General features: G+C 39.7%; 2 protein-coding genes across 4 annotated transcripts; both read left to right on the plus strand.

Annotated features, from left to right (window-relative positions):
* The first annotated feature begins 604 nt into the window (after nt 1–604).
* Nucleotides 605–20,493, plus strand: LOC148047627 (uncharacterized). Of its 3 annotated transcripts, none has more exons than XM_087711660.1 (2): nt 605–640; nt 18,174–20,493. In XM_087711660.1, exon 2 carries the CDS (start codon nt 18,742–18,744, stop codon nt 20,353–20,355), a length of 1,614 nt encoding a protein of 537 aa, XP_087567786.1. In that variant the 5' UTR covers nt 605–640; nt 18,174–18,741; the 3' UTR covers nt 20,356–20,493. The 3 variants fall into 3 exon arrangements, with proteins under 3 accessions (XP_087567786.1, XP_087567784.1, XP_087567785.1); XM_087711658.1 differs by lacking the exon at nt 605–640 and adding an exon at nt 13,997–14,081; XM_087711659.1 differs by lacking the exon at nt 605–640 and adding an exon at nt 16,805–17,451.
* LOC106539354 (uncharacterized) lies at nt 14,080–15,809 on the plus strand. Its single transcript, XM_087711724.1, has one exon. The coding sequence runs from the start codon at nt 14,404–14,406 to the stop codon at nt 15,442–15,444; it is 1,041 nt and encodes a 346-aa protein (XP_087567850.1). The 5' UTR covers nt 14,080–14,403; the 3' UTR covers nt 15,445–15,809.
* Nucleotides 20,494–24,709: the final 4,216 nt, after the last annotated feature.

The following is a 24,709-nucleotide window of genomic DNA, read 5'->3' on the forward strand; positions in this document are numbered from 1 at the left end:
GTATCCTTGAATTTGCTGTTGGAGCAGCAGGAACAGGTCAATAGGTAGATTTTGTGGGTAGGAAGAAGATCCAGTTGGGTATAGTGGTGAAGGCACCAGGTTAGAGACAGAGAAAAGCTCAGTTCCAGTCCCACCTGAAGGGCAAAACCATCTGTTCAACTTTGGCCAGTCCTCTCAAGCTTAGGGAGCAGGGAAGGGGGAAAATCCCTTCCAAAACCCCTTTCAATGGAAACTTCAAGGCCAGGCATCAAGATTGACCCAAAGGCATCAAAAACGAAAGTAAGTAGCGTCACGTTTCACTATTTCACTTGGCTCAGTTGCAAAGGTCGGTTGCTAGGAATTAAGGACCATGTAATCACTGAAAACATCTTCCAAATGCCTGGGTGGAGATTAGACACGTGTTTTTCCACTTTCTGGCGCTAGATGGCGGTCAGGCAACATCTGTCCCTAAAAAGCCATCAATACGTTAGTGCCATCCGTGCTTAAGCTTAGAAAAGGAGTTTTAAACCATTGAGTACTGCATTGCTAGAAAGGAGGGGAGAAGAAAAGCTTAGAGGAACTTCTTCCGGATGACTGATGGGAGGAGGGAGGTGGTGTGCAGAGCGTCTTTTGTGCTAAGGATCGAAGCCGCAGCTGGAAGGTGAGTTGAGGGCAGGTGGGAGGAAAATCGGAGCCATTCAGGCAGTTCGGTTCCCTCCACGGCCTGGAAGCAGAGAAGCAACTGGGCTGAAGCATCTCAGCTGCTGCTGCTGCAGGTTCCTTCCCTCCCCGAATTTAAGCCCACTGGTGCTGCACGCTGTGAAACTGGTGGCTGCAATTTTCCTTCTGGTGGGAAGATTGGAAAAGTCTCTTCCAAGTGAAAGGTGGATTCTTTGGGAATGGCTTCCCTCCAGAGGTTGTGGGTGCTCCCATCACTGGAGGGTTTTAAGAGGAGATTGGAGAGCCATTTGATCAGGATGGAATAGGATCTCCTGTCTGAACAAGGGATGAACTAGAAGACCTCCAAGGTCCCTCCCAACTCAATTATTCTATAGTGGATCTGATGTTTTCTGGGCAACAAGATCGGACTGATGTTCCTCTGATCTTTTCTGGGTTGCTGTTTCACTTCCATTTCTAGGTTGCAAGCACAGTATTTCTTTTTTTAAAAAAATATTTTTTATTTGACATTTTCCAAACATTCAAATCGCAATTACACTTTTACAGCTTTCTGTTATTGGTATTTCTTTTTTTCTGATTTTGGGTTTTTCATTTTTCATTCTATTATTTTATACATATTCTTCTTTGTTTACTTTCTCATTTTTACAATATATACATCTATATGCAATATTTCCATCTCTATTGCTTTCTAAATATATGCCATCTCTTTTCATTGTTTTTGCTATGTGTTCCTTATGCATTGATTTTACATCTCTTTTCAAGCCAATTATACCACCTGTTCCATATTTTGTAGTACTCTGTTTCCTCTCTATCTCTTAGTTCCATTCTTATTTTATCCATTTCTGACCATTCTAACACCTTTTTTACGATTTCTGCATTTGATGGAATGGTTTTTAGTTTCCAACTTTGGCATATGAAATTCTGGCAGCAGCGTTAAATATTAAATATATTTTATTTAATATGCATTTATTTAATATTAAATATATATAAAACATATTAAGGATATTGGGTATCCTTACTAATACTTTTTTATTATTCCTAGAAGGAACAGCTCAGGGTTCATGTCAATTTTTTGTTCTATTATTTCTTCTAACCATTTTTGAATTTTGGTCCAGAATTGTTTGGCTTTCGGACACGTCCACCACATATGATAGAAGGTCTCCTGTGTGGTTACATTTCCAACAGTTTGGTGATCTATTTGGGAACATTTTGGCCAATCTCGCCAGGGGTAAATGCCACCTATAAAACATTTTGTAAATGTTTTCCTTATAGGATGCCGACATTGTCAATTTATAATTTTTCCCCATACTTTTTCCCAGTGCTCCAATATTGTACCTAAAGTTTTTAGCCCAAATTATCATTGTTTCCTTCACGGTTTCCTCCTCCATTTTGAAATTTGACAATTATATGTTATTGTAATCATTTTTTCTTCTGTTCCTGTTACTATATTGTCCAATTCTTGTTGTTCGTTTTGAAATCTGTACTGTTCTAAGTCCTTTTTGCATCTTGTTTGAATTTGTAGGTACGGCCACCAGCCTAATTCAGTTTCCTGTAATTTTAACTCTTGATTTGTTTTAAGTTTTTCTTGCCCGCCCAATAACTCCTTATATGTCAATATCCTATTCAAATCTATTAGATTGGGGTAGATAATTGCTTCTATGGTTGATATCCATCTGGGAATTTTTGTGTAAACATTTCTTTTGATTTTCATCCATATTTCTAGTAAGGTCCCTCTTACCTTATGCCTCTGGAAATATTTATGGGCTTTACTCTTTCCCTCCCAGATAAAAGCATGCCAACCCAGCTGTAAATCATGTCCCACCCATATCACCTACAAAAAAAGCCAATATTTTTTTATTTTGAAGTACTATCCATTCTTTGAGCCAAGTTACCACTGTTGTCTGATAGTAAAGCTCCCAATCTGGGAGGCCAAATCCTCCTTTAATTCTAGAATCCTGTAATAATTTTAATTTTATCCTAGCTTTTTTCCCCAGCCAAATAAAATTTAAAATTATTTTATGTAGTTCCACGGAAATCTTTTTCGATAATTACCGGTACAGTTTGGAATAGAAATAAATTTTTTGGTAGGATACTCATTTTTATGGTCGCAATTCTTCCAATCAGCAATAATTGTAATTTAGCCCAATTTTCCAAGTCCTCTCGTATTTGTTGTAATAATTGTCTTCTTTTATGGTAGAATATTTAGCCGTTAGCCAGATTCCAAGATATTTTACATTTTAACTATTTGCATTTCCAATACTCCCTCTAATTCCTCATTTTGCCTTGGTGTAAGATTTTTAGTAATTATCTTTGTTTTATTTTTATTTATTTTTAAGCCTGAAACTTTACCAAATTCCTCTACTTTTTGAATTAATATTTTCCACGTTTCAAGGGAATTTTTTTTAATTTTTAACCCTTTTATTTCCTCTTTTCCCCTAATCCGTGTTAGTAAAACCTCCAATGAGAGGATGAATAGAAGAGGGGATAGTGGGCATCCTTGTCTGACCCCCTTTATTTATATAAAGAGCCAAGGTGGCGCAGTGGTTAAATGCAGCACTGCAGGCTACTGCTAGATCAGCAGTTCAGTGGTTCAAATCTCACCGGCTCAGGGTTGACTCAGCCTTCCATCCTTCCGAGGTGGGTAAAATGAGGACCCAGATTGTTGGGGGCAATATGCTGACTCTCTGTAAACCGCTTAGAGAGGCCTGAAAGGCCTATGAAGCGGTATATAAGTCTACTGCTATTGCTATTGACTTTGTCTGTTAGATCTCCATTTACCATTATTTTAGCTGTCTGGTTTGCATATATTACCTTAATCATTCTAATAATTTTTTCTCCAAATTTCATAATAGCTAATTGTGTAATAAGAAACTGCCAATTTATATTAACAAAAGCTTTTTGCGCATCTACCAATACTAATGCTAATTGTTTTTCTGGATGAGCTTCATAATATTCTAATACATTCATTATAATTCTTGCATTATTTCTTAATTGTCTCTTGGGTAGGAATCCGTTTTCATCCAGATGAATAATTTTATTTAATATTTTTTAAGTCTTTCCACGATGATCATCATAAATATTTTATAATCAGCATTTAGCAGCAAGATTGGCCTATAGTTTTGGATCAATTGATTGTCTGTTTCTTCTTTTGGAATTAATGTTATAAATGCCTCAGTCCATGAACTTGGCATTTTTGCTTGTTCTAGTACTTCATTGCACAGTTCTAACATGATTTCCTCAAAGGTTTCTTGAAATTTTTTATATATCTCTGTGGGGATCCCAACTGGTCCTGGTGATTTTTTTTTGTTTGTTTGTTTCTTAATTGCCTCCTTTATCTCTGTTAGAGTTATTTTTTCATTTAGCATTTTTCTTGCTTCCTCTGAAATACTTGATAGGTTTTTCTCTTGTAAATAATTTTGGATTTCTTTTTCTGAAATATTTTCCTGACTGTATAAAGTTTGAAAAAAAAATTGGATTATACATTTTTCTTCTTCTGTTTTATGGAACAAATTCCCATGTTCGTTCTGTAATTGCTATATTAGCTTTTTGGTTTTTTCTTCCTTCAATTTGTGGGCCAGCCATCTACCTGGTTTATTTGCTGTTTCAAAATAGTTTTGTTTCGCCATTTTTATATTACGTATCATTTCTTCTTGAAGTGTTAAATTGATTTTGTGTTTCACAAATCTCTCTCTTCTTTGATTTTAATATTTTGTGGTTCTTTCTGCAACACGATCTCCAACTCTTTAAGCTTCTCCTGTAATAGTGTTTGCTGTTTCCTTTTTCCCTTATTTCGCTTTGCTGCATATGCTACTGCTATACCTTGCACATAGGCTTTTGCGGTATCCCATAGGTTTTGTAGCCTTGTTTGATCCTTCTTGTTTTCCTTAAAGAAAATATCTAATTCCTTATCCATCATTTGTATAAATGATTGCAAGCACGGTATTTCCTATTGGGGTCCCTATCCCTGTATTAACCAGGTTCAACTGTACTTAACCCAGCACTTTTTAAAGATAGCTATTGAATGTTTTGACTGTTCAGGTATATTTATTTATAAAACATATTGGCCACCAACCTTACCATGACATAACTGTAGACGGCTTAGAGATATAAAAATACATACATATTAAAGTTAAAGGAACAGATATAAGTTGGCACTGTCATGTGACATCATGCTTCATCATTGGGCTGCTTAGCGACACAGATGCCAGTCCCTATTGAAGTCAGTAAGTGAAAACTATTTCAATTGGGATGTCACCAAAGGAGTTGTGGAGAGTATTTTCTGCTCTTACTTGGAGCTCAGTGCTTCCACGGGCATAAGTTGTACTTCAAATCTTGCAGAGTCTTTAGGCATCATTTCATCAGTTAAAGCCCCCATATCTGTAAAGCTAGTGTCATGCAAATTGACAGGTGTGGCTCAGTAAAACAAAAGAGAGAGTCCAAGCTTGTGTATTGAGAAGCCAATGTTTTTATTCCTCTGATGGGTTCTTCCTAAGAAGGAAGGAACCTAGAATGTAGTGCAAGGCAGATATTTATACATTTCTTTGCTTTTGCTTCATTAAATAAGAGGCAGTTGGCACACGACAGATAAGATATAGAAATACAGAAATTATAAAAAAATATTTAAAAATTATTGGAACTAGTCAAGTATGCCTTCTGTGTTTTCAGCCACATGCCTAACCCACAGCGAAAGATTCCAGGGTCTCAGAATCCTGTTGAGGCCTGAACCTCAGCCTTACCATCCCAACATATGAGCAATCATCAAATTCACCAGATTCCTGATGAACATTAGCACAGCCTTGAAATATATGGTTTATCTCCATATTATAGGTGTGTGTGTGTGTGTGTGTGTTTATTTTTCTCTGAATGTACATTTCTGCAAACATATAATCTATCACCAGGACCTCCAGATATAGTCATGTGAAAAAGAAAGTTCACTCTCGTTGACTTCTATGATTTTACATGTCAGGACATAGTAAAAATCATTTGGTCCTTGGAAGTTCTTAAAAGTAGGTAAATACAACTGCAGATAAATACAACACATGACATATTACATCTGATCATCATTTATGTTATAAAAATGATGGTTTTTTTTACTATGTCATTGATTGGTAACTGTCATGAAAGTTTTCTACTTGTGAATAATGGCTTTTAAAAATGTTTTTATTGATTTTATTTATATTCAATCTAATTTTCATCAAACAGTGTTTGGTCTGGGTACAGTAATGTTTCATCAGACATAGTATTCATTCTTGTTATAACATTCATCACCATAATACTAGCTGTGCAATAACATAGTCACAATGATACTTAACACCCTCTGCTTTAACAATTCTTTTTAAGATTTCCTCTTTTAATATCTCTTCCTTTCTAACTTCTGTCTTTTTTATCTGACAGTTTGTCCCTTTTCAAAAAACAACAGAGTATAAGAAAAAAGAACACTCAGTAAAATAAGCAGGCGAGGGAGAGAGGAGCTGCTCAAAATAACACCAGGAATTATCTCTTCATCATTTCTTGCCTGTTTCAGCCTTATAGTTGCTATGCTTTAAATAAAAAAGAGAGAGGAGAAAGGCAAAACCAAACACCGCTAGAGAATAGAAAAAGAACATCTAATTGTCTATTGCCTGCTTCAGTATTTTATTTGCTATGCTTTTTTGGGGAGGGGGGGGCTGCCTCCCATATTCCTCCCTTACATTTCTGATTCTGTTTATGTCTAGTTCCTGAAGATCCAAGTGATCCTCCCATATCCACTCTCTTCAGTTTCCTGGTTACAAAGCTTCCTATCCCAGCCCCTTTCTTCCTTTTCAAAATACCATCCAATTAGTGGTGGGTTTCAAAATTTATTAGAATCTCTTCTGTAGGTGTGGCCTGCTTTGTGTGAGTGGCTTGCCGGCCATGTGACCGGCTGGGAGTGGCCAACTTGTAAAATGTGGTGAAACTCACTTAACAACACTCTTGCTTAGCAACCAAAATGTTGGCTCAGAAACTGGCATTTGAAGCACGCAAGTCTTAAAGCTGTCAAGTTACAAGACCCTTGCACCCCTAACCCTTTAGAAAAAAAACCCAGGGGTGTTCAAACTTGACAGCTTTAAGACTTGTGGACTTCAAGTCCCAGAATTCCTCCTCTTGCTCTTCATCTTGTTGATGTGCGGACGGGCGGGGGGGAGGGAGCTGGAACCGGTTGTAAATGGCACTGTAGATTTGCGGAACCTCTTCTATAGAAGAGGTTAGAACTGGCAGGAACCCACCCCTGCATCCAACCCTCTCAGTATATTTTTCCCCAGGTTTACTTCATCCATCACTATTGTTTTTTATTTTCTCATCTTTATCTTTTTCCTTCTTTTTTTGTTAGCTTCTCCCTTTCTTCTATTGGCTCCTCATTTTCCAGGAGAATTTGGTCTTCACTTATTAGTCTTTGTATGGAGTTTTTTACTTTTTTCCATAGCTTCTTTAAATACTTTCTTCATCCTGTCTGTTGCATTTTGCAAGAGTAAATCCAATTCCTTTACTATTCCAGTCGTTTCTTATAAAGAAACGAGAGAGAAGATGTTGAAAGTTAGGATATAAAATTCTTCTTTTATCTTTTAGCAGTCTCCTATGATTCCCCAATTCCAAATACTCAGTTGTGCATCTGTGTCCTATCAAAGAGCTACAGTGTTTACAGCTTGTAATTTTTCCACTCTTTCTCTGTGTTTTCTTCAACAAACAGGTCCCAGGTGCAGACAGCTTATCTAAGTCTTAAAATAGGTTTACAGCACTGTTTATGCTATCCAATGTCATTGTAATCCACACTTTCATTTCTCCACTTTCCCTCTGGGTTTTGCTTTGGCCAGAAGATGTCGCTATTGCACTGTTTTTCTTCTATTCCCCTCCCTTGATTTGCTTTGCCTGTGCCATATTATAAAGTTCCGGAACCAGGTTTAAGTCCAAATAAAGTTTATAAAATCCTTAGAAGACCAATCCGCTTTTCTTCTCTTAACATTTGTAATGTCCAATTAGTCAAAACAATTAGCACTCCTTGTTTCGAATCTCTTTCTGCTTTGAGCCTATTTGCCGCTGTTTCAGAGGGTAGAGATTTGACAGAACCACCCCGCTTCTTTTTCAGCCCCACTGTTAGTCAATCTTTTCTAGAAAGTGGCATTTCTGACAGATGTTAAAATATTAAAAAATTCTCACCCAGCCAGCACACCGTTTTTCCTCTATTTTCAGTCCTTCTTTATTCTCTTCTTTGGAGCTGTCCCAGCTTTGGGCAGCACACAATGTCTGTCTTTTCCTCACTGCCAAGTTGAGAGCTTTCCCCGGTCCTAACGAGTTGGCAATCTCCTTGTGAATGACGAGGCATTCCTCTCTTCTTCACCATTCCTCCAGAATGATTTAGATCCGTTTGGATCCTCTGGCAAAGGGAATTTGGCAAACTTCCATAGAGCTTATGGAAGACTCGTCATTCCGCAGCAACATCAGCTCTGCCTCCTCTCTGGAAATGGCCTTTTAAACCTTCCCAAATTGATGGGCAGCAACAATTGCTTTTCTAAAATCACTGCCGATGTTTTACTCTTTGACATTGTGCTAACACAAACCTCAGTGCCGGAGACCAGGAAACTCCTACTACAACTTTTATAGATGTACTCCAACTTGCTGATGATCAATTGATCAAGGGCATTTGATTAGCCGTATTTGGCTGCTACTTCACCTCTTTATACTATGGAAGCAGTGAGAAATTTCCTAATGGTGAGAACAAGCAGCCAGCGGAATGGCTTGCCTTAAGAAGTTGTGATGCTCCATCACTGGAGGCTTTTCAAAACAGACGAGAGAGAGAGCCAGTTGTCTGAAATAGTATAGGGTCTCCTGCTTGAGGAAAGGGCTTGGATTAGAAGACCTGCAAGGTCACTTCCATTTCTGTTATTCTCTTCTGTTCTGTTGTGATGATATTTATGATACCCTGACAAGTAAAACCATAGAAATCAAAGAGGGTGTAGTTTCTTTTTCACTGGACTGTATTTGAAAACAACCCTTTGCACTGCTAAGAATTTGTGATTGACCCAGTCAACAAGTGAATTTCATCATTGAATGGATATATTCCAACTTGATATGGGTAGTTTTCTACATGGGTCATTTCACATCAAGTGGTCTGATTCAAAAAAGTGCCCCGCTCGACCATTATGGATTTCGATGAAATTTTGTGTGAACATGCACACTTGTCCCGAATGAACATTGAACAGTGTTATGTGTGCCGATGCAATACTTGCGGAAATACAGTCATTTGTTTGACCCCATACCGCAGCCTTCTACAGTATGACTCTGAGGTTCCAGCAACTTTGAGACATAATGTCTCTGGCGATATTTTGTTGAGAGAAACAAAACTTGGCCATCTTGTACAATTTTTTGTGCTTTATTAAACAAAATAATAAAAATATTCTCATGCGCGATCTCCATCCAGGTAATTTGGAGCAAAGTTGGCTAAAATATTGTGGCTCAAAAAAAGGTTAAATTTTTTATATCTTTTTATATCTCTGGAAGGAATGCTACGAGAAATCTGAAACTTTGTGTGTAATAACCTAACAACACAAAGGTTTTTGAATATAAAATTTCATTCTTCTATTGCTTTCCAATAGTTTACAAATTGAGTGTAAAGTTGACTTTTTTTGTAAAAATGCCAAAAATAGGGTATTTTCAGCCCGCTTTTACAAAAAAAGACCTGGAAACTCTGTTAAATCATTCTCATTAGAAAGATTACCAGGTTTCTCTTCACCTGGCAGGGCTGCAGAAGGGGACCCCTCCCTCCAGGTGAGGATTCCCTTTGACACCCCGGGATTTGTCATCCTGTGTTCCGGCAACCTTGCTATCATGATTTAGACAAGCCCTATTCAATCCTTTTCTGAGTGCCTGACTAGCCGGAGAAGCCCAGACAGGGCAACGAGGATCAAATGGTTGCTGAGGCTTCCCCTTTAAAGAAAGTCTTCTCTTTAAGGAAAAACTTCCCCTTTAAGGAAGTGAAAGGAAAGCAGCTGTTAACAGCAGGAGGCCACAGGTGAGAGGCAGCTCTTAGTAGCACAAGCCGTTTTGTTTCAAAGCCCTGACGGGAAGGGCTGTTGTATTTGCCGAGCAGAGCCATTTGAAAAGAAGGGGGAGGAGAGGCCCCACGTGGCCCAAGATGGCGGCCTCCTGCAGCTCGGAGGACACAGGCAGGAATCAAGTCCTCACTTCTAAAGCCGGCAGCCCCACTGGAGGGCCAGAAGATCCTCCTATCAGGTTAGAGATTACCCCTGAAGGTCCATCCAAGGGTGAGGGCAACTAGGCAAAGAGCAAAATGAAGCACACTGCCTCCAGGATGGCTAAAGGGGCAAACTCCAGCTACAAGCCTCCCAAACCTGCCTCTAAATATGAAAGGCAGAGGCATAAAGCCCTAGGGCGCATCTGCCATAAGGCCATCAGCAAGAAGGGATGGCAGCCTCCCTCACTACAGGGTATTCTCCTCAAGCCTCCCTTCTACCTCTACAGGCATGGGGATGCGGCAACCACCCGAGGCAGAACAGTGTAAAGATGGGGTTAATTTGAGCTCCCCTCGAGTAAAAGAGACATTGGATTTGAATCCCAAACTCTGCTGGCAGTCTAACTGAAATCAGCTGCCGGGATTTCCCCCACCCCCTCCTGGAGCAAAGAGGAGCATCCCGTTTCAGTGAGAAAGGCTGATTATCTCTCCTGAGATGAAGGACCCTGTTGTGATTAAGAAGAGGTGCTAAGAAGAGGCCAAGAGTTGCATGAGAAATGCAAAGTCTACCAACTAGCTGATTCAATCTCCTCTGAAAAGCCTGTTTTTGTACTTCTCTGATACACTGAGAAAGCAGGTCCTGCAAGTTAGAAAAGCAGGTTTCCTCTCTCTCCTTGTTTGAAAGCAAGATCGAGCTTGTTTCCATCTAATTGAGCTCCAGGGGAAGGGATCCAGGATCGCATGATAAGTAAGGTGACCAGATTTTCCGATTGGTAAAGAGGGACACCTTTGACTGGGGGGGGGGGGGGGCTTGATTAAAAATTTTATACGGAGCAACAAAAATTTTCATACAATGCAAAAATAGTATTGTAATATTTTTTTTATTTCAACATAACTACAATTTACAAATATAAATTGTAACTGTTGCCAAACATCAAAATTTTGATCATGTGACCATGAGGATGCTGCAATGGTCGCTAAGTGTGAAAATGGTTGCTAAGTGTGAAAAATGATCATCAGTCACTTTTTTCAATGCCATTGTAACTTTGGTCACTAAACCCATTATACCCCATTATACCGCCTTTCTTGCCACAGTTCTTAAGTGAATAACTGCAGCTGATAAGTTAGTAACATGAGTGAATCTGGTTTCCCCTTTGACTTTGTCAAAAGGTCACACAAGGCGATTACATGACCCCAGGACACTGAAACCATCAGAAATACAAATCTGTTGCCAAACATCAAAATTTTGATCACGTGACCTTGAGGATGCTGCAATGGTCGCTAAGTGTAAAAAATGGTCATCAGTCACTTTTTTCAATGCCATTGTAACTTTGGTCACTAAATGAACTGTTTGAAAGCTAAGGCTAGCTTGCATTATAATGCCTTATGCTAGCTTATATTTTCAAGAGAGAGAAGTTAAACTCCTTATTAGAATTGAAATAGAAATGAATAGAGTAGAATAGAATAGAATAGAATAGAATAGTTTATTAGCCAAGTGTGATTGGACACACAAGGAATTTGTCTTTGGTGAATATGCTCTCAGTGTACATAAAGAAAAATAAAATAGAATACATTCATCAAGAATCATAAGCTACAACACTTAGTGATAGTCATAGGTTACTAATAAGCAATCAAATTATACTAGGAAACAAATTATTGGATTTTTAAATTATTGGATTTTCTTTCAAAGAAACTCAGTATGTGCTTCCTGATTATTAAAAGTGCAAATTCAGTGTCAATGACTCCTATTTAAAATATAGTCTAAGACAATTTAAAAAAAGAATCCACACAGAATAAATTGAAGTAAAACATTTCAAACTATTCCACACAGAATAAATTGAAGTAAAACTATTTTTAAAAAAATTCTATGCATAATACATTTCAAAGTATTGTTCATAGAATTTTTAAAAATGGTTTATTTCAATTTATTTTGGATAGAATCTTTTTTTAAATAGTCTAAGACAATTTAAAAAAAGAATCCACACAGAATAAAACTATTTTAAAAAATCCTATGCACAATAAATAAAATATTATTTTAAAATACATTAAAAAAATAAAAGAAAAAACCCGGCTCACTTACCAGCAGGCAGGCAGGCACTCCAAGTCAATCCAGAATGATGTAGATGTTAATACAAAGAACTGAGCGAATTAAAATGGTGACATTAGTCCCAGGGAAATATTTTTCAAAGAAACCTTGCCACCATTTTTCCCACACGAGCCGACCTCCAATCTCTGTGCCCCTCCCCTCCAGGAAATCCAGGAAGGAACAGTCGCTACTTCTCTAGCTAAAGTATTTCCTGGAGCTCTATGGTACTGGGTCATCTTTTCTTATAAAAGGAAGTAGAAAGGGCAGGGGGGGTTCCGTTTTCTTGCTTTAATATCTTCAATGAAAGTACTGAGACATAGAGAGGGGTTAGACAGAGTGTCTTTTGTCTTGCCCCGGTTAGGATTTCTTAAGCAAATCCACTGCGCTTTCAACATGAAGCCAAAATTGGGACTTTTTTAAAACGCCGCCAGGACACAGGACAAATTGTTAGAAATCATGACTGTCCCGCCAAAATCGGAACGTCTGGTCACCTTAATGATAAAGCAACCCCCATCCTTTCCCAACCTATGAAATCGGATCTGCTATTGTTGAGGCCAAACACATGTGGCCTAACAAAGAAAGAGAAACCTGATGCAGATTCCTAGCCTTACTCCTTAAGTGGTTGTAAAAGCCTTCCACTTTTGTAAAAGTGGAAAGATCTCCATGGAAATGAAACTTGAATGAGAAAGAGGTCAGCTAGCCCAGACCCAACCTCCCAAATCCTTTGAACTTTAATGATAAGTTGTCCTGACAACGAGGCGCAATAAAGACGCCCCAGCCATCCCAACATCAGCTTACCTTGTGAGTGCAAAACCTTCGGGCAGCCAAGGAGCCAGAAGTGACGCTAAAGAACGTGGTGCATAAATTCAATAATAAATAAGCGATTGTTGGAATTTGGCCGTTCACACAAACAATACGGACTTCAACATGGGAACCATATAAGATACCCATTTTGGGCTTGGGAACCTAGAATAAGCTGCCCAATTGTCGGCTTGGGGACCAGAAGATACCATACAAGGCTTTGGAACCTCGAGGAAGAAACCAAACTACACGCTTGGGATCCTGAGCGAAGAAACCCACCTGTGGCTGGTATTGCACGGCTATCAGGCGTGCCCCTTATGGTGATGGGGTTGTTGCTTCAAGTGCCTGAACTGGTAATGATAATGTCACCATGGATCAATGCAATACAATAGTAGTAATGATGTCTATATAGAACAAACAATATGAAACAATAATAGAATGCATGTGACGTTGCCATAGCAACGTCCTCAACTTTGTCCCTATTTTTAGGGCTTTATATGTCAGTGATGAAAAACCAACCCTACTTTTTTAGGGGGTTTGAAACATGCTCTTTCTAATGAGAATGATTTAACAGAGTTTCCAGAAGGTCTTTTTTTGTAAAAGCGGGCTGAAAATACTCTATTTTTGGTGTTTTTACAAAAAAACATCAAATTTACACTCAATTTGTAATCTATTGGAAAGAAGGAGGAGAATGAAATTTTATATTTGAAAACCTTGTGTTGCTAAGATAGTACAAAGAAAGTTTCACGTTTCTCATACATTTCCTTCCAGAAATATAAAAAGCCAAACTTTAACCTTTTTTCAAGCTGTAATATTTTCGGCCAACTTTGCTCCAAATTATCTAGATGGATATTATGTCTCAAAGTTCCTGGAACCTCAGAGTCATACTGTAGAAGGCTGCAGTATGAACTCAAAACAAATGACTGTAAATCCACAAGTATTGCATCAGCACAGGTAACATTTTACCAATGTTCATTGGGGATATGTGTGCATGTTCACACAAAATTTCATCAAAATCCGTGATGGTCGAGCAGGGACCCCACCAGACCACTTGACATGGAACAACCTATGTGTCAAATGCGTCATGATAAATGTAAGAGCTTATCTGAGCATTGTGTCATATTTGCTTTTTCAATGTAACGTAAACTTTTTTCATTTTTTCTCATCTTCTGCAACTATTCTATGCACAATTAAAGATACTCTTTTATTTTAATCTTATAGGCAAAGAGGATGGCACTCTGAACAATTGAGGATAACAAGCAACATTGAATAGCAAAGCAATATTTTCCATTTCCTTCTGAGAGCCACAAAATTCTTCACCTTCCTCAGCAGGTGAGAGAGAAACAAGAGAAAATCAAGAGGAGATTTCTAGCTGGGAAAAGCAAGAGTATGCGAAACTCAAGCATACATTACATGAAAAGTCAAGGGAGATTATTTTTCCATTGAGCAAAAGAGGGACATATCTGGACGTTACTGTGGAGGAAAAGATCAATTGGAAAGGCCTTACTCTGGGAGGTAAAAAACAACTTGAATCAAAGCACCACTAAACAAGGGATCATTCATATTTTTGTCCTGCTCAGGAATATGAGTTACAGGAAATCTCCATAGATGTACCTGTAGTGGGAAAGATACAACTTGCAAATCACAACTGATTATGCATGACAGGATCCATACTGGAGAAAAGCCATACAAATTCTCTGAATGTGGCCAAACTTTTGGTCAGAACAAATCCATTTTGTTTCATGGAAGGACCCACGCAGGAGAGAACCTATACAACGGCTCCCAATGCAGTAAAAGCTTTAGCATACATGGCAATGTGATACACCAGAGGATTCACACAGGAGAGCAACCCTTTGAATGTCCTGACTGTGGGAAAAGTTTCAGTTGGAATTCTCATCTTGTTGCACACCACAGAACTCACACAGGTGAGAAACCGTTTGAGTGTCCTGATTGTGGGAGAAGTTTCAGCTGGAATTCCAGCCTGGTGCTACACCAGAGAACTCACACAGGCGAGAAACTGTTTGAATGTCCTGATTGTGGAAAATATTTCAGTCAGAATTCCAACCTGGTGAAACACCAGAGGACTCACACAGGAGAGAAACCCTTTGAATGTCCAGATTGTGGTAAAAGTTTCACTAAGAATTACAGACTTGTGAGACATCAGAGGACTCACACAGGAGAAAAACCTTTTGAATGTCCGGCTTGTGGTAAAAGTTTCAGTCACAATTCCAGCCTGGTGGAACACCAGAGAACACACACAGGAGAGAAACCTTTTGAATGTCCTGATTGTGGAAACAGTTTCAGTAAAAATTCCAACCTTATTAACCACCAGAGGATTCATACAGGAGATAAACCCTTTAAATGTCCTGATTGTGGGAAAAGGTTCAGTCAGAATTCCAGCCTGGTGGTACACCAGATGACTCACACAGGAGAGAAACCCTTTGAATGTCCTGATTGCGGGAAAAGTTTCAGTCGGAATTCCAGCCTGGTGATACATCAGAGGATTCACACAGGAGAGAAACCCTTTGAATGTCCTGATTGTGGGAAAAGTTTCAGTCGCAATTCTACACTGGTGCTACATCAGAGAACTCACACAGGAGAGAAACCCTTTGAATGTCCTGATTGTGGAAAATGTTTCAGTCAGAATTCCAACCTGGTGAAACACCAGAAGACTCACACAGGAGAAAACCCATAGCAATGTCCAGCCTATGGGAAAGATTTCAGTGTGAGGACTAGCCTTCTAAATGATATGCTTATATGCACAGGGTTGAAATCATTTCAGTGCCCTGAATGTGGGCAATCTTTCAGGCAAGATTCCCCCTTATTGCACACAAGAAAATTCACACGAGACCCAAAGTGATAAGTGTAGAAAAGGCTTGAATTTCATTTCTATTTTCCCATTGTAAATCCAGCTGAGAAATTGACTACCGTATATTTCAGAGTATAAGACACACTGGAGTATAAGAAGCACCAAGATTTTGAAGAGGCAAATTTATTTTTAAAAAAGTTTTTGTACTCTGCAAACCTCCCCAAAATGGCCCAATTTTTTCACGAAAACAGACCCAGCTTTTGTCAAAAAAAAAAAAAAAAAAGGCCATGCATAGCCTTTAGGAGGCTTATAGAATCCTCCTGCGGCCTGGGGGGGGGGGAATGAGCAAAAAACGGTCTATTCTTTGCTCATATTTGCCCACCCCATCCCCCAGGAGCACTCTAGAAGCCTCCTAAAGGCTATGCATGCCTTTTTTGCAAAAGGGGCAGGGTTTCAGGAGGCCAAAAATGCTGTATTCAGTGTTTAAGATGCACCCAGATTTTTTGAGGGAAAAAGGTCTTATACTCTGAAAAATACGGTATTCAGTTTGATTAAATAATATATGCCTGATTTTTCTTAGGTGAATGTATAATAGTATTAGATAGGAAGAAGAGAAGAAAAAATTGCAACATATTAGTTTGATAAGGGCTATCTGGCCATCACTAGCAGAAGTTGGTGGATATTTATTGTTGTAGAAATTGGGCAATTAAGAGTGTTCTTTGCATTTTTATCACGGTGGATGATAGAAATACCACACACAGAGTCTCAGCCTTTTTCTCCCTGTGTGCCCCTGAGATTTTCAGCCCCGGAATTGCCCAGCCAGCATCTCTTGGGGGTAGGAGCTAAAGGTACAGATCGTGGCTCCACTTATAAAGAGAAAGCAAGAGGAGAAGACAAAGAGTTCAAAGCTCAACTTTTCCTAACAGTTCCAGAAATTCAGTATATCAAGCATTTTTTCAGATTGTGTCAAAGCATACAAAGGGCAACAAAATGATGAAGGGGCTGGAAGCTAAAACAAACGAAGAACCGTTACAAGAATTGGGTATGTCTAGTCTAATGAAAAGAAGGACTAGGGGTGACATGATAGCAGCGTTCCAATATTTGAGGGGTTGCCACAAAGAAGAGGGGGTTTTCTTATTTTCAAAGCACCAGAAGGCAAGACAAGGCACAATGGATGAAAACAAATGGAGACAAGCAACTTGGAATTAAGGAGAAACGTCCTAACAGTGTGAACAGCTGCAGCCTTGGATTTGCTGTTGGAGGAGCAGCAGAAACAGGTCAATGGGTAGATATTGTGGGGAGGAAGAAGATCCAGTTGGGTGTAGTGGTGAAGGAACCAGGTAAGAGAGAGAGAAAAGCTCAGTTCCAGTCCCACCTGAAGGGCAAAAAACCATCTGTTCAACTTTGGCCAGTTCATTCAGCCCTAGGAAGCAGGAAAGGGGGGGAAAACCCTTCCAAAAACCCTTGCCAAGGATACTGCAAGCATCAAGATTGACCTAAAGGAACCAAAAACGAAGCTAAGAAGCATCACATTTCACATGGCTCAGTTGCAAAGGTCGGTTGCTAGGAGTCGAAAATGACCTGCTGCCATATAATCAGTGAAAACATATTCCAAACGCCTTGGTGGAGCCTGGATAGGTGTGTTTTTCCACCTCTTGTCACTAGATGGAGGTCAGGCAACCTCTGTGCCTAGAAAGCCATCAACACATTAGTGCCGTTCCAGCTTCAGCTTAAAAAAAAGGAGCTTTTGAACCACTGAGTGCTGCAATGCTAGAAAGGATGGGAGTACAAGAGAAGCGCAGAATTACTTCCTCTTCCGGATCGCTCCTGGTAGGAAGGTGGTGTGCAAAGGGACTTTTGTGCTCTTCCAAGGATCGAAGCAGCAGCTGGAAGGTGAGTGGAGGGCAGGTGGGAGGAGAGTCCGGGAGCAAGTTGGGCTGTTCGGTTCCGTCCACTTCCTGGAAGCAGAGAAGCAACTGGGCTGAAGCATCTCTGCTGCTGCAGGTTCCTTCCCTCCCCAAATTTAATGCTGCACGCTGTGAAACTGGTCGCTGTAGTTTTCTGCTGGTGGGAAGATTGAAAAAGTCTCTTCCAAGCGAAGGTGGATTCTTTGGGAATGGCTTCCCTCCGGATCTTGTGGGTTGTCCATCACTGGAGGGTTTTAAGAGGAGATTGGGGAGCCATTTGTTCGCAATCGAATAGGGTCTCCTGCTTGTCCAGAGGCTGCATTAGAAGACCTGCAATGTCTGTTCCAATTCTGTTATTCTCTTCTGTTCTGTTGCAATGATATTTACGATACCCTGATGAGTAAAACCATAGAAATCAAAGAGGGTGTACTTTCTTTTTCACTTGCCTGTATTTGAAAACAACCCTTTGCTCTGCTAAGAATTTGTGATTGACCCAGTCAACAAGTGAATTTCGTCATTGAATGGATATTCGAACTTGGATCTGCATAGTCTTCCATATGTCAAATGAATGATGATTAATGTAAAAGCTTATTGGAGCATTGTCATATTTTTACTTTTTTATTGTAACATAAACTTTTATCTTTTCTTCTCATCTTCTGTAACCATTTTATGTACAATTAAAGTTATCCTTTTATTTTAATCTTATAGACAAAGAAGATGGCAGTGAGCACTCTGGACAACTGTGGATAACAAGCAACATTGAATAGCAAAGCAAATCAGTCCCCCAAATCACAATATCTTCCATTTCCTTCAGAGAGCCACACAATTCTTCACCTTCCTCAGCAGGTGAAAGAGAAACAAGAGAAAATCAAGTAGAGATTTCTACATGGAGAAAGCAGTGTATGTGAAACTCAAGGATACATTACATGAAAAGTCAAGGGAGATTATTTTCCCATTCAGCAAAAGAGGGAAGTGAAAAAGTCATTTGAGAGGAAAAGGTCAATGGGAAAGCCATGTAGAGCAGACCGTGTTGCAGGCCTTGCTCTGGGAGGAAGAAAACGGCTTGAATCAAAGCACAACTAAAGAAGGGACCATCCATATTTTTTACCACCTCAAGAATATTAGTTGTGGAAAAGCTCCACAGAGGTTCCTGTTGTCGGAAAGATTCAACTTACAAATCACAGCTGACTGCCTGAGAGGATCGCGACTGCAGAAAAGCCATACAAATACTCTGAATGTAGCAAAACCTTTGGTCAGAACAACACCGTTTTGTTTCATGGAAGGACCCACACAGGACAGAAGCCCTAAAAATGCTCCCAATGCGGTAAATGCTATAGCAAGCATGGCAACATGTACTCACACCAAGGAAAAACCCTTTGAGTGTCCAGATTGTGGAAAAGGTTACAGTCACAATTCCAGCCTGGTGAATCACCAGAGGACTCACACAGGAGAGAAACCCTTTGAGTGTCCTGATTGTGGGAAATGTTTCAGTCACAATTCCAGCCTGGTGAATCACCAGAGGACTCACACAGGAGATAAACCCTTTGAGTGTCCTGATTGCGGGAAAAGTTTCAGTCGAAGTTCTCACCTCATTTCACATCAGAGGACTCACACAGGAGATAAACCATTTGAGTGTCCAGATTGTGGAAAAGGTTTCAGTCAGCAGTCCAACCTGGTGATACATCAAAGGACTCACACAGGAGAGAAACCCTTTCAGTGTCCAGATTGTGGAAGAGGTTTCAGTCAGCAGTCCAGCCTGGTGATACATCAGAGGACTCACACAGGAGAGAAACCCTTTGAGTGTCCAGATTGTGGTAAAAGTTTCAGTCACAATTCCAGCCTGCTGAAACACCAGAGGACTCACACAGGAGATAAACACTTTGAGTGTCCTGATTGTGGAAAAAGTTTCAGTCGAAGTTCTCACCTCATTTCACATCAGAGGATTCACACAGGAGATAAACCCTTTGAGTGTCCTAATTGTGGGAAAACTTTCAGTCGACATTCTCACCTCGTTTCACATCAGAGGACTCACACAGGAGAGAAACCCTTTGAGTGTCCTGATTGTGGAAAATGTTTCAGTCACAATTCCAGCATGGTGATACATCAGAGGACTCACACAGGAGAGAAACCCTTTGAGTGTTCAGATTGTGGAAAAGGTTTCAGTCAGCAGTCCAGCCTGGTGATACATCAGAGGACTCACACAGGAGAGAAACCCTTTGAGTGTCCTGATTGTGGGAAACGTTTTGGTCGAAATTCTCACCTTGTTTCACACCAGATCATTCACACAGGAGAGAAACCATTTGAATGTCTTGATTGTGGGAAATGTTTCATTCGAAATTCTCACCTCCTTTTACATCAGAGCATTCACACAGGAGAGAAACCCTTTGAGTGTCCAGATTGTGGAAAAGGTTTCAGTCAGCAGTCCAGCCTGGTGAAACATCACAGGACTCACACAGGAGAGAAACCCTTTGAGTGCCTAGATTGTGGTAAAAGTTTCAGTCACAATTCCAGCCTTATTTGCCACCGGAGGAGTCACACAGGAGAGAAACCCTTTGAATGTCCTGTTTGTGGTAAAAGTTTCAGTCACAATTCCCATCTGATTAACCATCAGAGGATTCACACAGGAGAGAAACCCTTTGAATGTCCTGATTGTGGGAAAAGTTTCAGTCAGAATTCTACACTGGTGCTACATCGGAGAACTCACACAGGCGAGAAACCGTTTGAATGTCCTGATTGTGGAAAATATTTCAGTCAGAGTTCCCACCTGGTGAAACACCAGAAGACTCACACAGGCGAGAAACCGTTTGAATGTCCTGATTGTGGAAAATGTTTCAGTCAGAGTTCCCACCTGGTGAAACACCAGAAGTCTCACACAGGAGAAAACTCATAGCAGTGTCCAGCATATGGGAAAGATTTCAGTGTGAGGACTAGCCTTCTAAATGATATGCTTATATGCACAGGGTTGAAACCATTTCAGTGCCCTCAATGTGGACAATCCTTTAGGCAAGATTCCACCCTTATTGCACACAAGAAAATTCACACAAGACCCAAAGTGATAAGTGTAGAGAAGGCTTGAATTTCATTTCTAATTTCCTATTGTAAGTCCAGCTGAGAAATTGACTACCATATTTTCCGGAGTATAAGATGCACTGGAGTATAAGACGCACCAAGGTTTTGAAGAGGCAAATTTATTTTAAAAAAAGTTTTTGTACTCTGCAAACGTCCCCAAAATGGCCCATTTTTTGCGAAAACAGACCCAGTTTTTGTCCCCCCCCCAAAAAAAGGCCATGCATAGCCTTTAGGAGGCTTATAGAATGCTCCTGCGGGCTGGGGGGGGGGGCAAAAATGAGCAAAAAACGGCCCATTCTTTGCTCATATTTGCTCTTTCCATCCCCCAGGAGCACTCTAGAAGCCTCCTAAAGGCTATGCATGCCCTTTTTGCAAAGGGGGCCGTGTTTCAGGAGGCCAAAATGCTGTATTCAGTGTTTAAGATGCACTTTTACCTCTTTTTTGAGGGAAAAGTATGTGTCTTATACTCCGAAAAATACGGTCTTTAGTTTGACTAAATAAAATATGCCTGATTTTTCTTAGCTGAATATATAATAGTATTAGATGGGAAGGAGAGAAGAAAAAATTGCAACATATTAGTTTGATAATGGCTATCTGGCCATCACTAGCAGAAGTTGGTGGATATTTATTTTTGTAGAAATTGGGCAATTATGTAAAAATATTTTTGGGAGTGTTCTTTGCATTTTTATCATGGTAGATGATAGAAATACCACATGCAGAGTCCCAGCTTTTTTATCCCTGGGTCCCCCTGAGATTTTCAGCCCCAGAATTGCCCAGCCAGCATCTCTTGGGGATAGGAGCTAAAGGTACAGATCGTGGCTCCACTTATAAAGAGAAAGCAAGAGGAGAAGACAAAGAGTTCAAAGCTCAACTTTTCCTAACAGTTCCAGGAATTCAGTATATCAAGCATTTTTTCAGATTGTGTCAAGAAGGAGGCACACAAGTGGAAGAAACCTTATGAATAGCAAGTATTTTGGGGGAGGTTACGACTGTGGGAAGAATAGTGCCCCCCCAAAGGAGAACCCCAAGAAAATGCTATTCCCTTAGCTTCTTTCCTGAAGAGCAAGGGTTAAAACTAGAAGCCTGAAAAGAAGTCCCAGAGAATAATCTCCGGTTTTCTTTCTTCTCACCTCTCTCTTTATGGAAATCACCGCAGGCTAATAGTTTGCACAAGCCCCATTCATGAAACAGATCCATTGTTTCCTCTGTAAACTGAATAGCTCTGGTTACTATAACAATATTTTGGGCTGGCTGACTCATTGATAAAATCTGGCTAAAAATCACAGAGGAACCAAAATTAATAGAATAAAAATAACTACACCATTTAACAGGATTACGGTAAAATTATCTAACAGAAATAAGAAAACTGCACTTCTTCACAGGATTAGGACTGGTGGGGAAACCATCTCTCTAGACCAGTATTTCCCAACCTTTTTTTGGCCATGCCCCACCTAAGCATCTTTAAAATCCTGATACTGCCCCCTGTGACATATAACTTTTTACTTTACTCAGAAAATGAACTCTACTCACGCGGAGGAAGCCTAGAAGGCCATTAACTTGGTTTAAACAAGGTTCAAATTGCCCCCATTAAAAATCAAATTGCCCCCTGTGGGCCATGGGTCCCACGTTGGGAACCACTGCTGTTAAGTCTATCCCCGCTAGGAGACTAGAGTTCTGCAGTGGAAGTTAGTGCCGGATAAGTCGCGGAATAGTCATGCACAGCCACCGAAGGTAAAACAAAGAATATCTTTACTTGTGTAACAAAAATAGAATAGTCTTCAAAATCAGACTATAAGCAGTCTTATAGTATATAAACAGCCTATTTACAACACGTTGAATTTATAGTTGCTCAACTCACGATTCGCCATGTAGACAGGTGACTAACATACAGACTAGCCACCATCCAATACACGGTCTTCTCCTCCAATTACTAAGCACATACAGTAACAGTCAGTAACTATCAGGAACAACAGTAGAATCAGGAAACATCAGGAGCATCAGGGAGAACTCTGTACTAGTTCCTACCTCCTTATATGGCCGCTTAAAGCAATAGCATCCAATTACCTCTCTCTTACATTTAAAGTCACAGATACATTGGTACAATCGTGGCTTATATACATTGCCAAGGCAAGACTAGGGTTACATCCCTAACGTCTGCTCTAGACTAGGGGGAATAAACAATGTCCTTTCCGCATAGCCTGCTTCTCAGTTCTTCTTTTTTTTTTTTTTTTTTTTGAGAAAATTTTTTATTGCTTTATTTAAACAGAAAGAAAAAAAATCATATTTCGTTACATCTTGTTGAAAGCGTATCGATTGGTTACAAATATATTCCGTGTGTTTCTTCCACAATCCTTACATATACTCCATTTAAATCATGTTGTACACTTTAAATCAAGGGAAAAAAAGGTATACATTTTACTATCTGTGTACCTTAATTCTCATTTGGTTACCATTGTTTAAACATGTTTTTATCTAGAATCATTTATATTAGAAGACACAACTATCTACTGGCGTTCATTTGCAATTTCAATATATCTCCAATATCATTACATCTTTATGACATATTCTAAAATTAATTCAGTTAAGTAGGATATCTGAACATTCCCCCCCAACACACCTGTATGTATCATTAAATATTGTCCATTAACATTTCATTGTTATTATTGAAGTTAACTAAAAATTATTTACTAATTATCTCATCTCTCCTCTCCAGGCCCACACAATATTATGACTTTATAACCGTCTTTGTCAGGTTTGTTTCTGAATACATTTATCTTATTACCTCCATCTTTTTCGCTCTTTCTTTTTCTCCTACATCTTGAAGATTGGGGTGGAACACCAAATTATCAAAGTCACTTTTCCAGCTTCTCTTCTTTCCACTTTCACTCATGTTTACTCCATTTATAAGTTCATCTAAGTTCTTATCTTTGTTTTCTGTATTTCCATTCACTTCCTTAATTTCTGGGGCTATAACCCCATCATCTTTCTCTGTGATATCCCATAGCCTGACCCATTTCTTGTGGAATCTCTCAAATCCTTCTGAGATGTTTTGAAGTCCAGCCAAAATGTTTTGGATTAACAGGCGTTTTTCTTCATTTGAGTATTGCTCCATTTTTTAGAATAAGGAGCAAGAAGAAGAGAATTTAGGTACAATCTGCCACCCTAGCCTATCACAGATTTTGAAGAATATATCTATTTTTATTTTAGACGGATGTTCTTTTATGGTTTTCAAAGATAGAGGGTTCTTTCCTTTTCCAATTATTGTCAAAGTATTTTCCATACACCACTATTTGTAACCTTGGTTTTAAAGAGACGTTCCAAGTCCTTTTGTTGCGCAGTTACAGTATAGTCAAATAAGAGTGAACAAAGAAAACAGTTGTTACAGCAGCAAAAAAAAGCTTCAGATTTGGGCTTTCAAGTGGCAGATTCGATCCTTTTTAAAACCTCTTCCCTTTCTTTCCTTAAAGTGGTAAAGGAAAATAGGGAAAAAAGAGATTCCTTCACTTCAGGCGGAAAAAACAGGAGCATTACGAGATCACTCAATCAACAAAAGATTACAAGCAAGAGCGAACTAAGGCAGTCCAGTGGGGATTAAGTATGCGGCTTTGTTCTTGCTTAATGGACTAATTAAGCTTAAGAAAAGAGTTCCTTAGGGCAATCTTCTAAAAGAAAAGGAAAAAACCACCAGTAGAAACACTTTTGTTTCATTCTCTCTTCCATGGAGCAGTCTCAAACTATGTCAGTGGGGGTGGGGGGGCGGCTGTTTGCCACCGGTTGGAAGCTCTCCCCTTGGGTCGATCAGGGACTTTGCAATATCCCTGCGACCAGCAAGGTCTTGTCTTCCCAGTCACCATCTCTTTGGGACAGTTTAGGTCCTACCGGACCGTCCAGGGGCAAAAGTTTCATCGATGGATTCGGACAGCCGAATCCAAACAATGTATCATTGCGACGTGGCTCCTCCTTCCGGCCTGCTTCTCAGTTCTTTTTTCTGCCAGCGCTGATCGCTCACTCCGGCTGGAGAGAACGAACCAAAGAGGACCTTTTCCTTCCAACAGGGCAGCGACAAAACCAATGTAAAACTGCAGATGTAAAGGCTGTCCTGTCCTGCAGGTGACCTTCATGGAGAGAAGTTGTAGGAATATTGAGTTTTGGAGAAAAGGGATTGTGGTTTTGAG

This window comes from Thamnophis sirtalis, unplaced genomic scaffold (assembly GCF_051295495.1).
Source record: "Thamnophis sirtalis isolate CommonGarterSnake01/CBP01778 unplaced genomic scaffold, rThaSir2_p1.2 scaffold_3, whole genome shotgun sequence".
In the NCBI taxonomy this organism is placed as follows: Eukaryota; Metazoa; Chordata; class Lepidosauria; order Squamata; family Natricidae; genus Thamnophis; species Thamnophis sirtalis.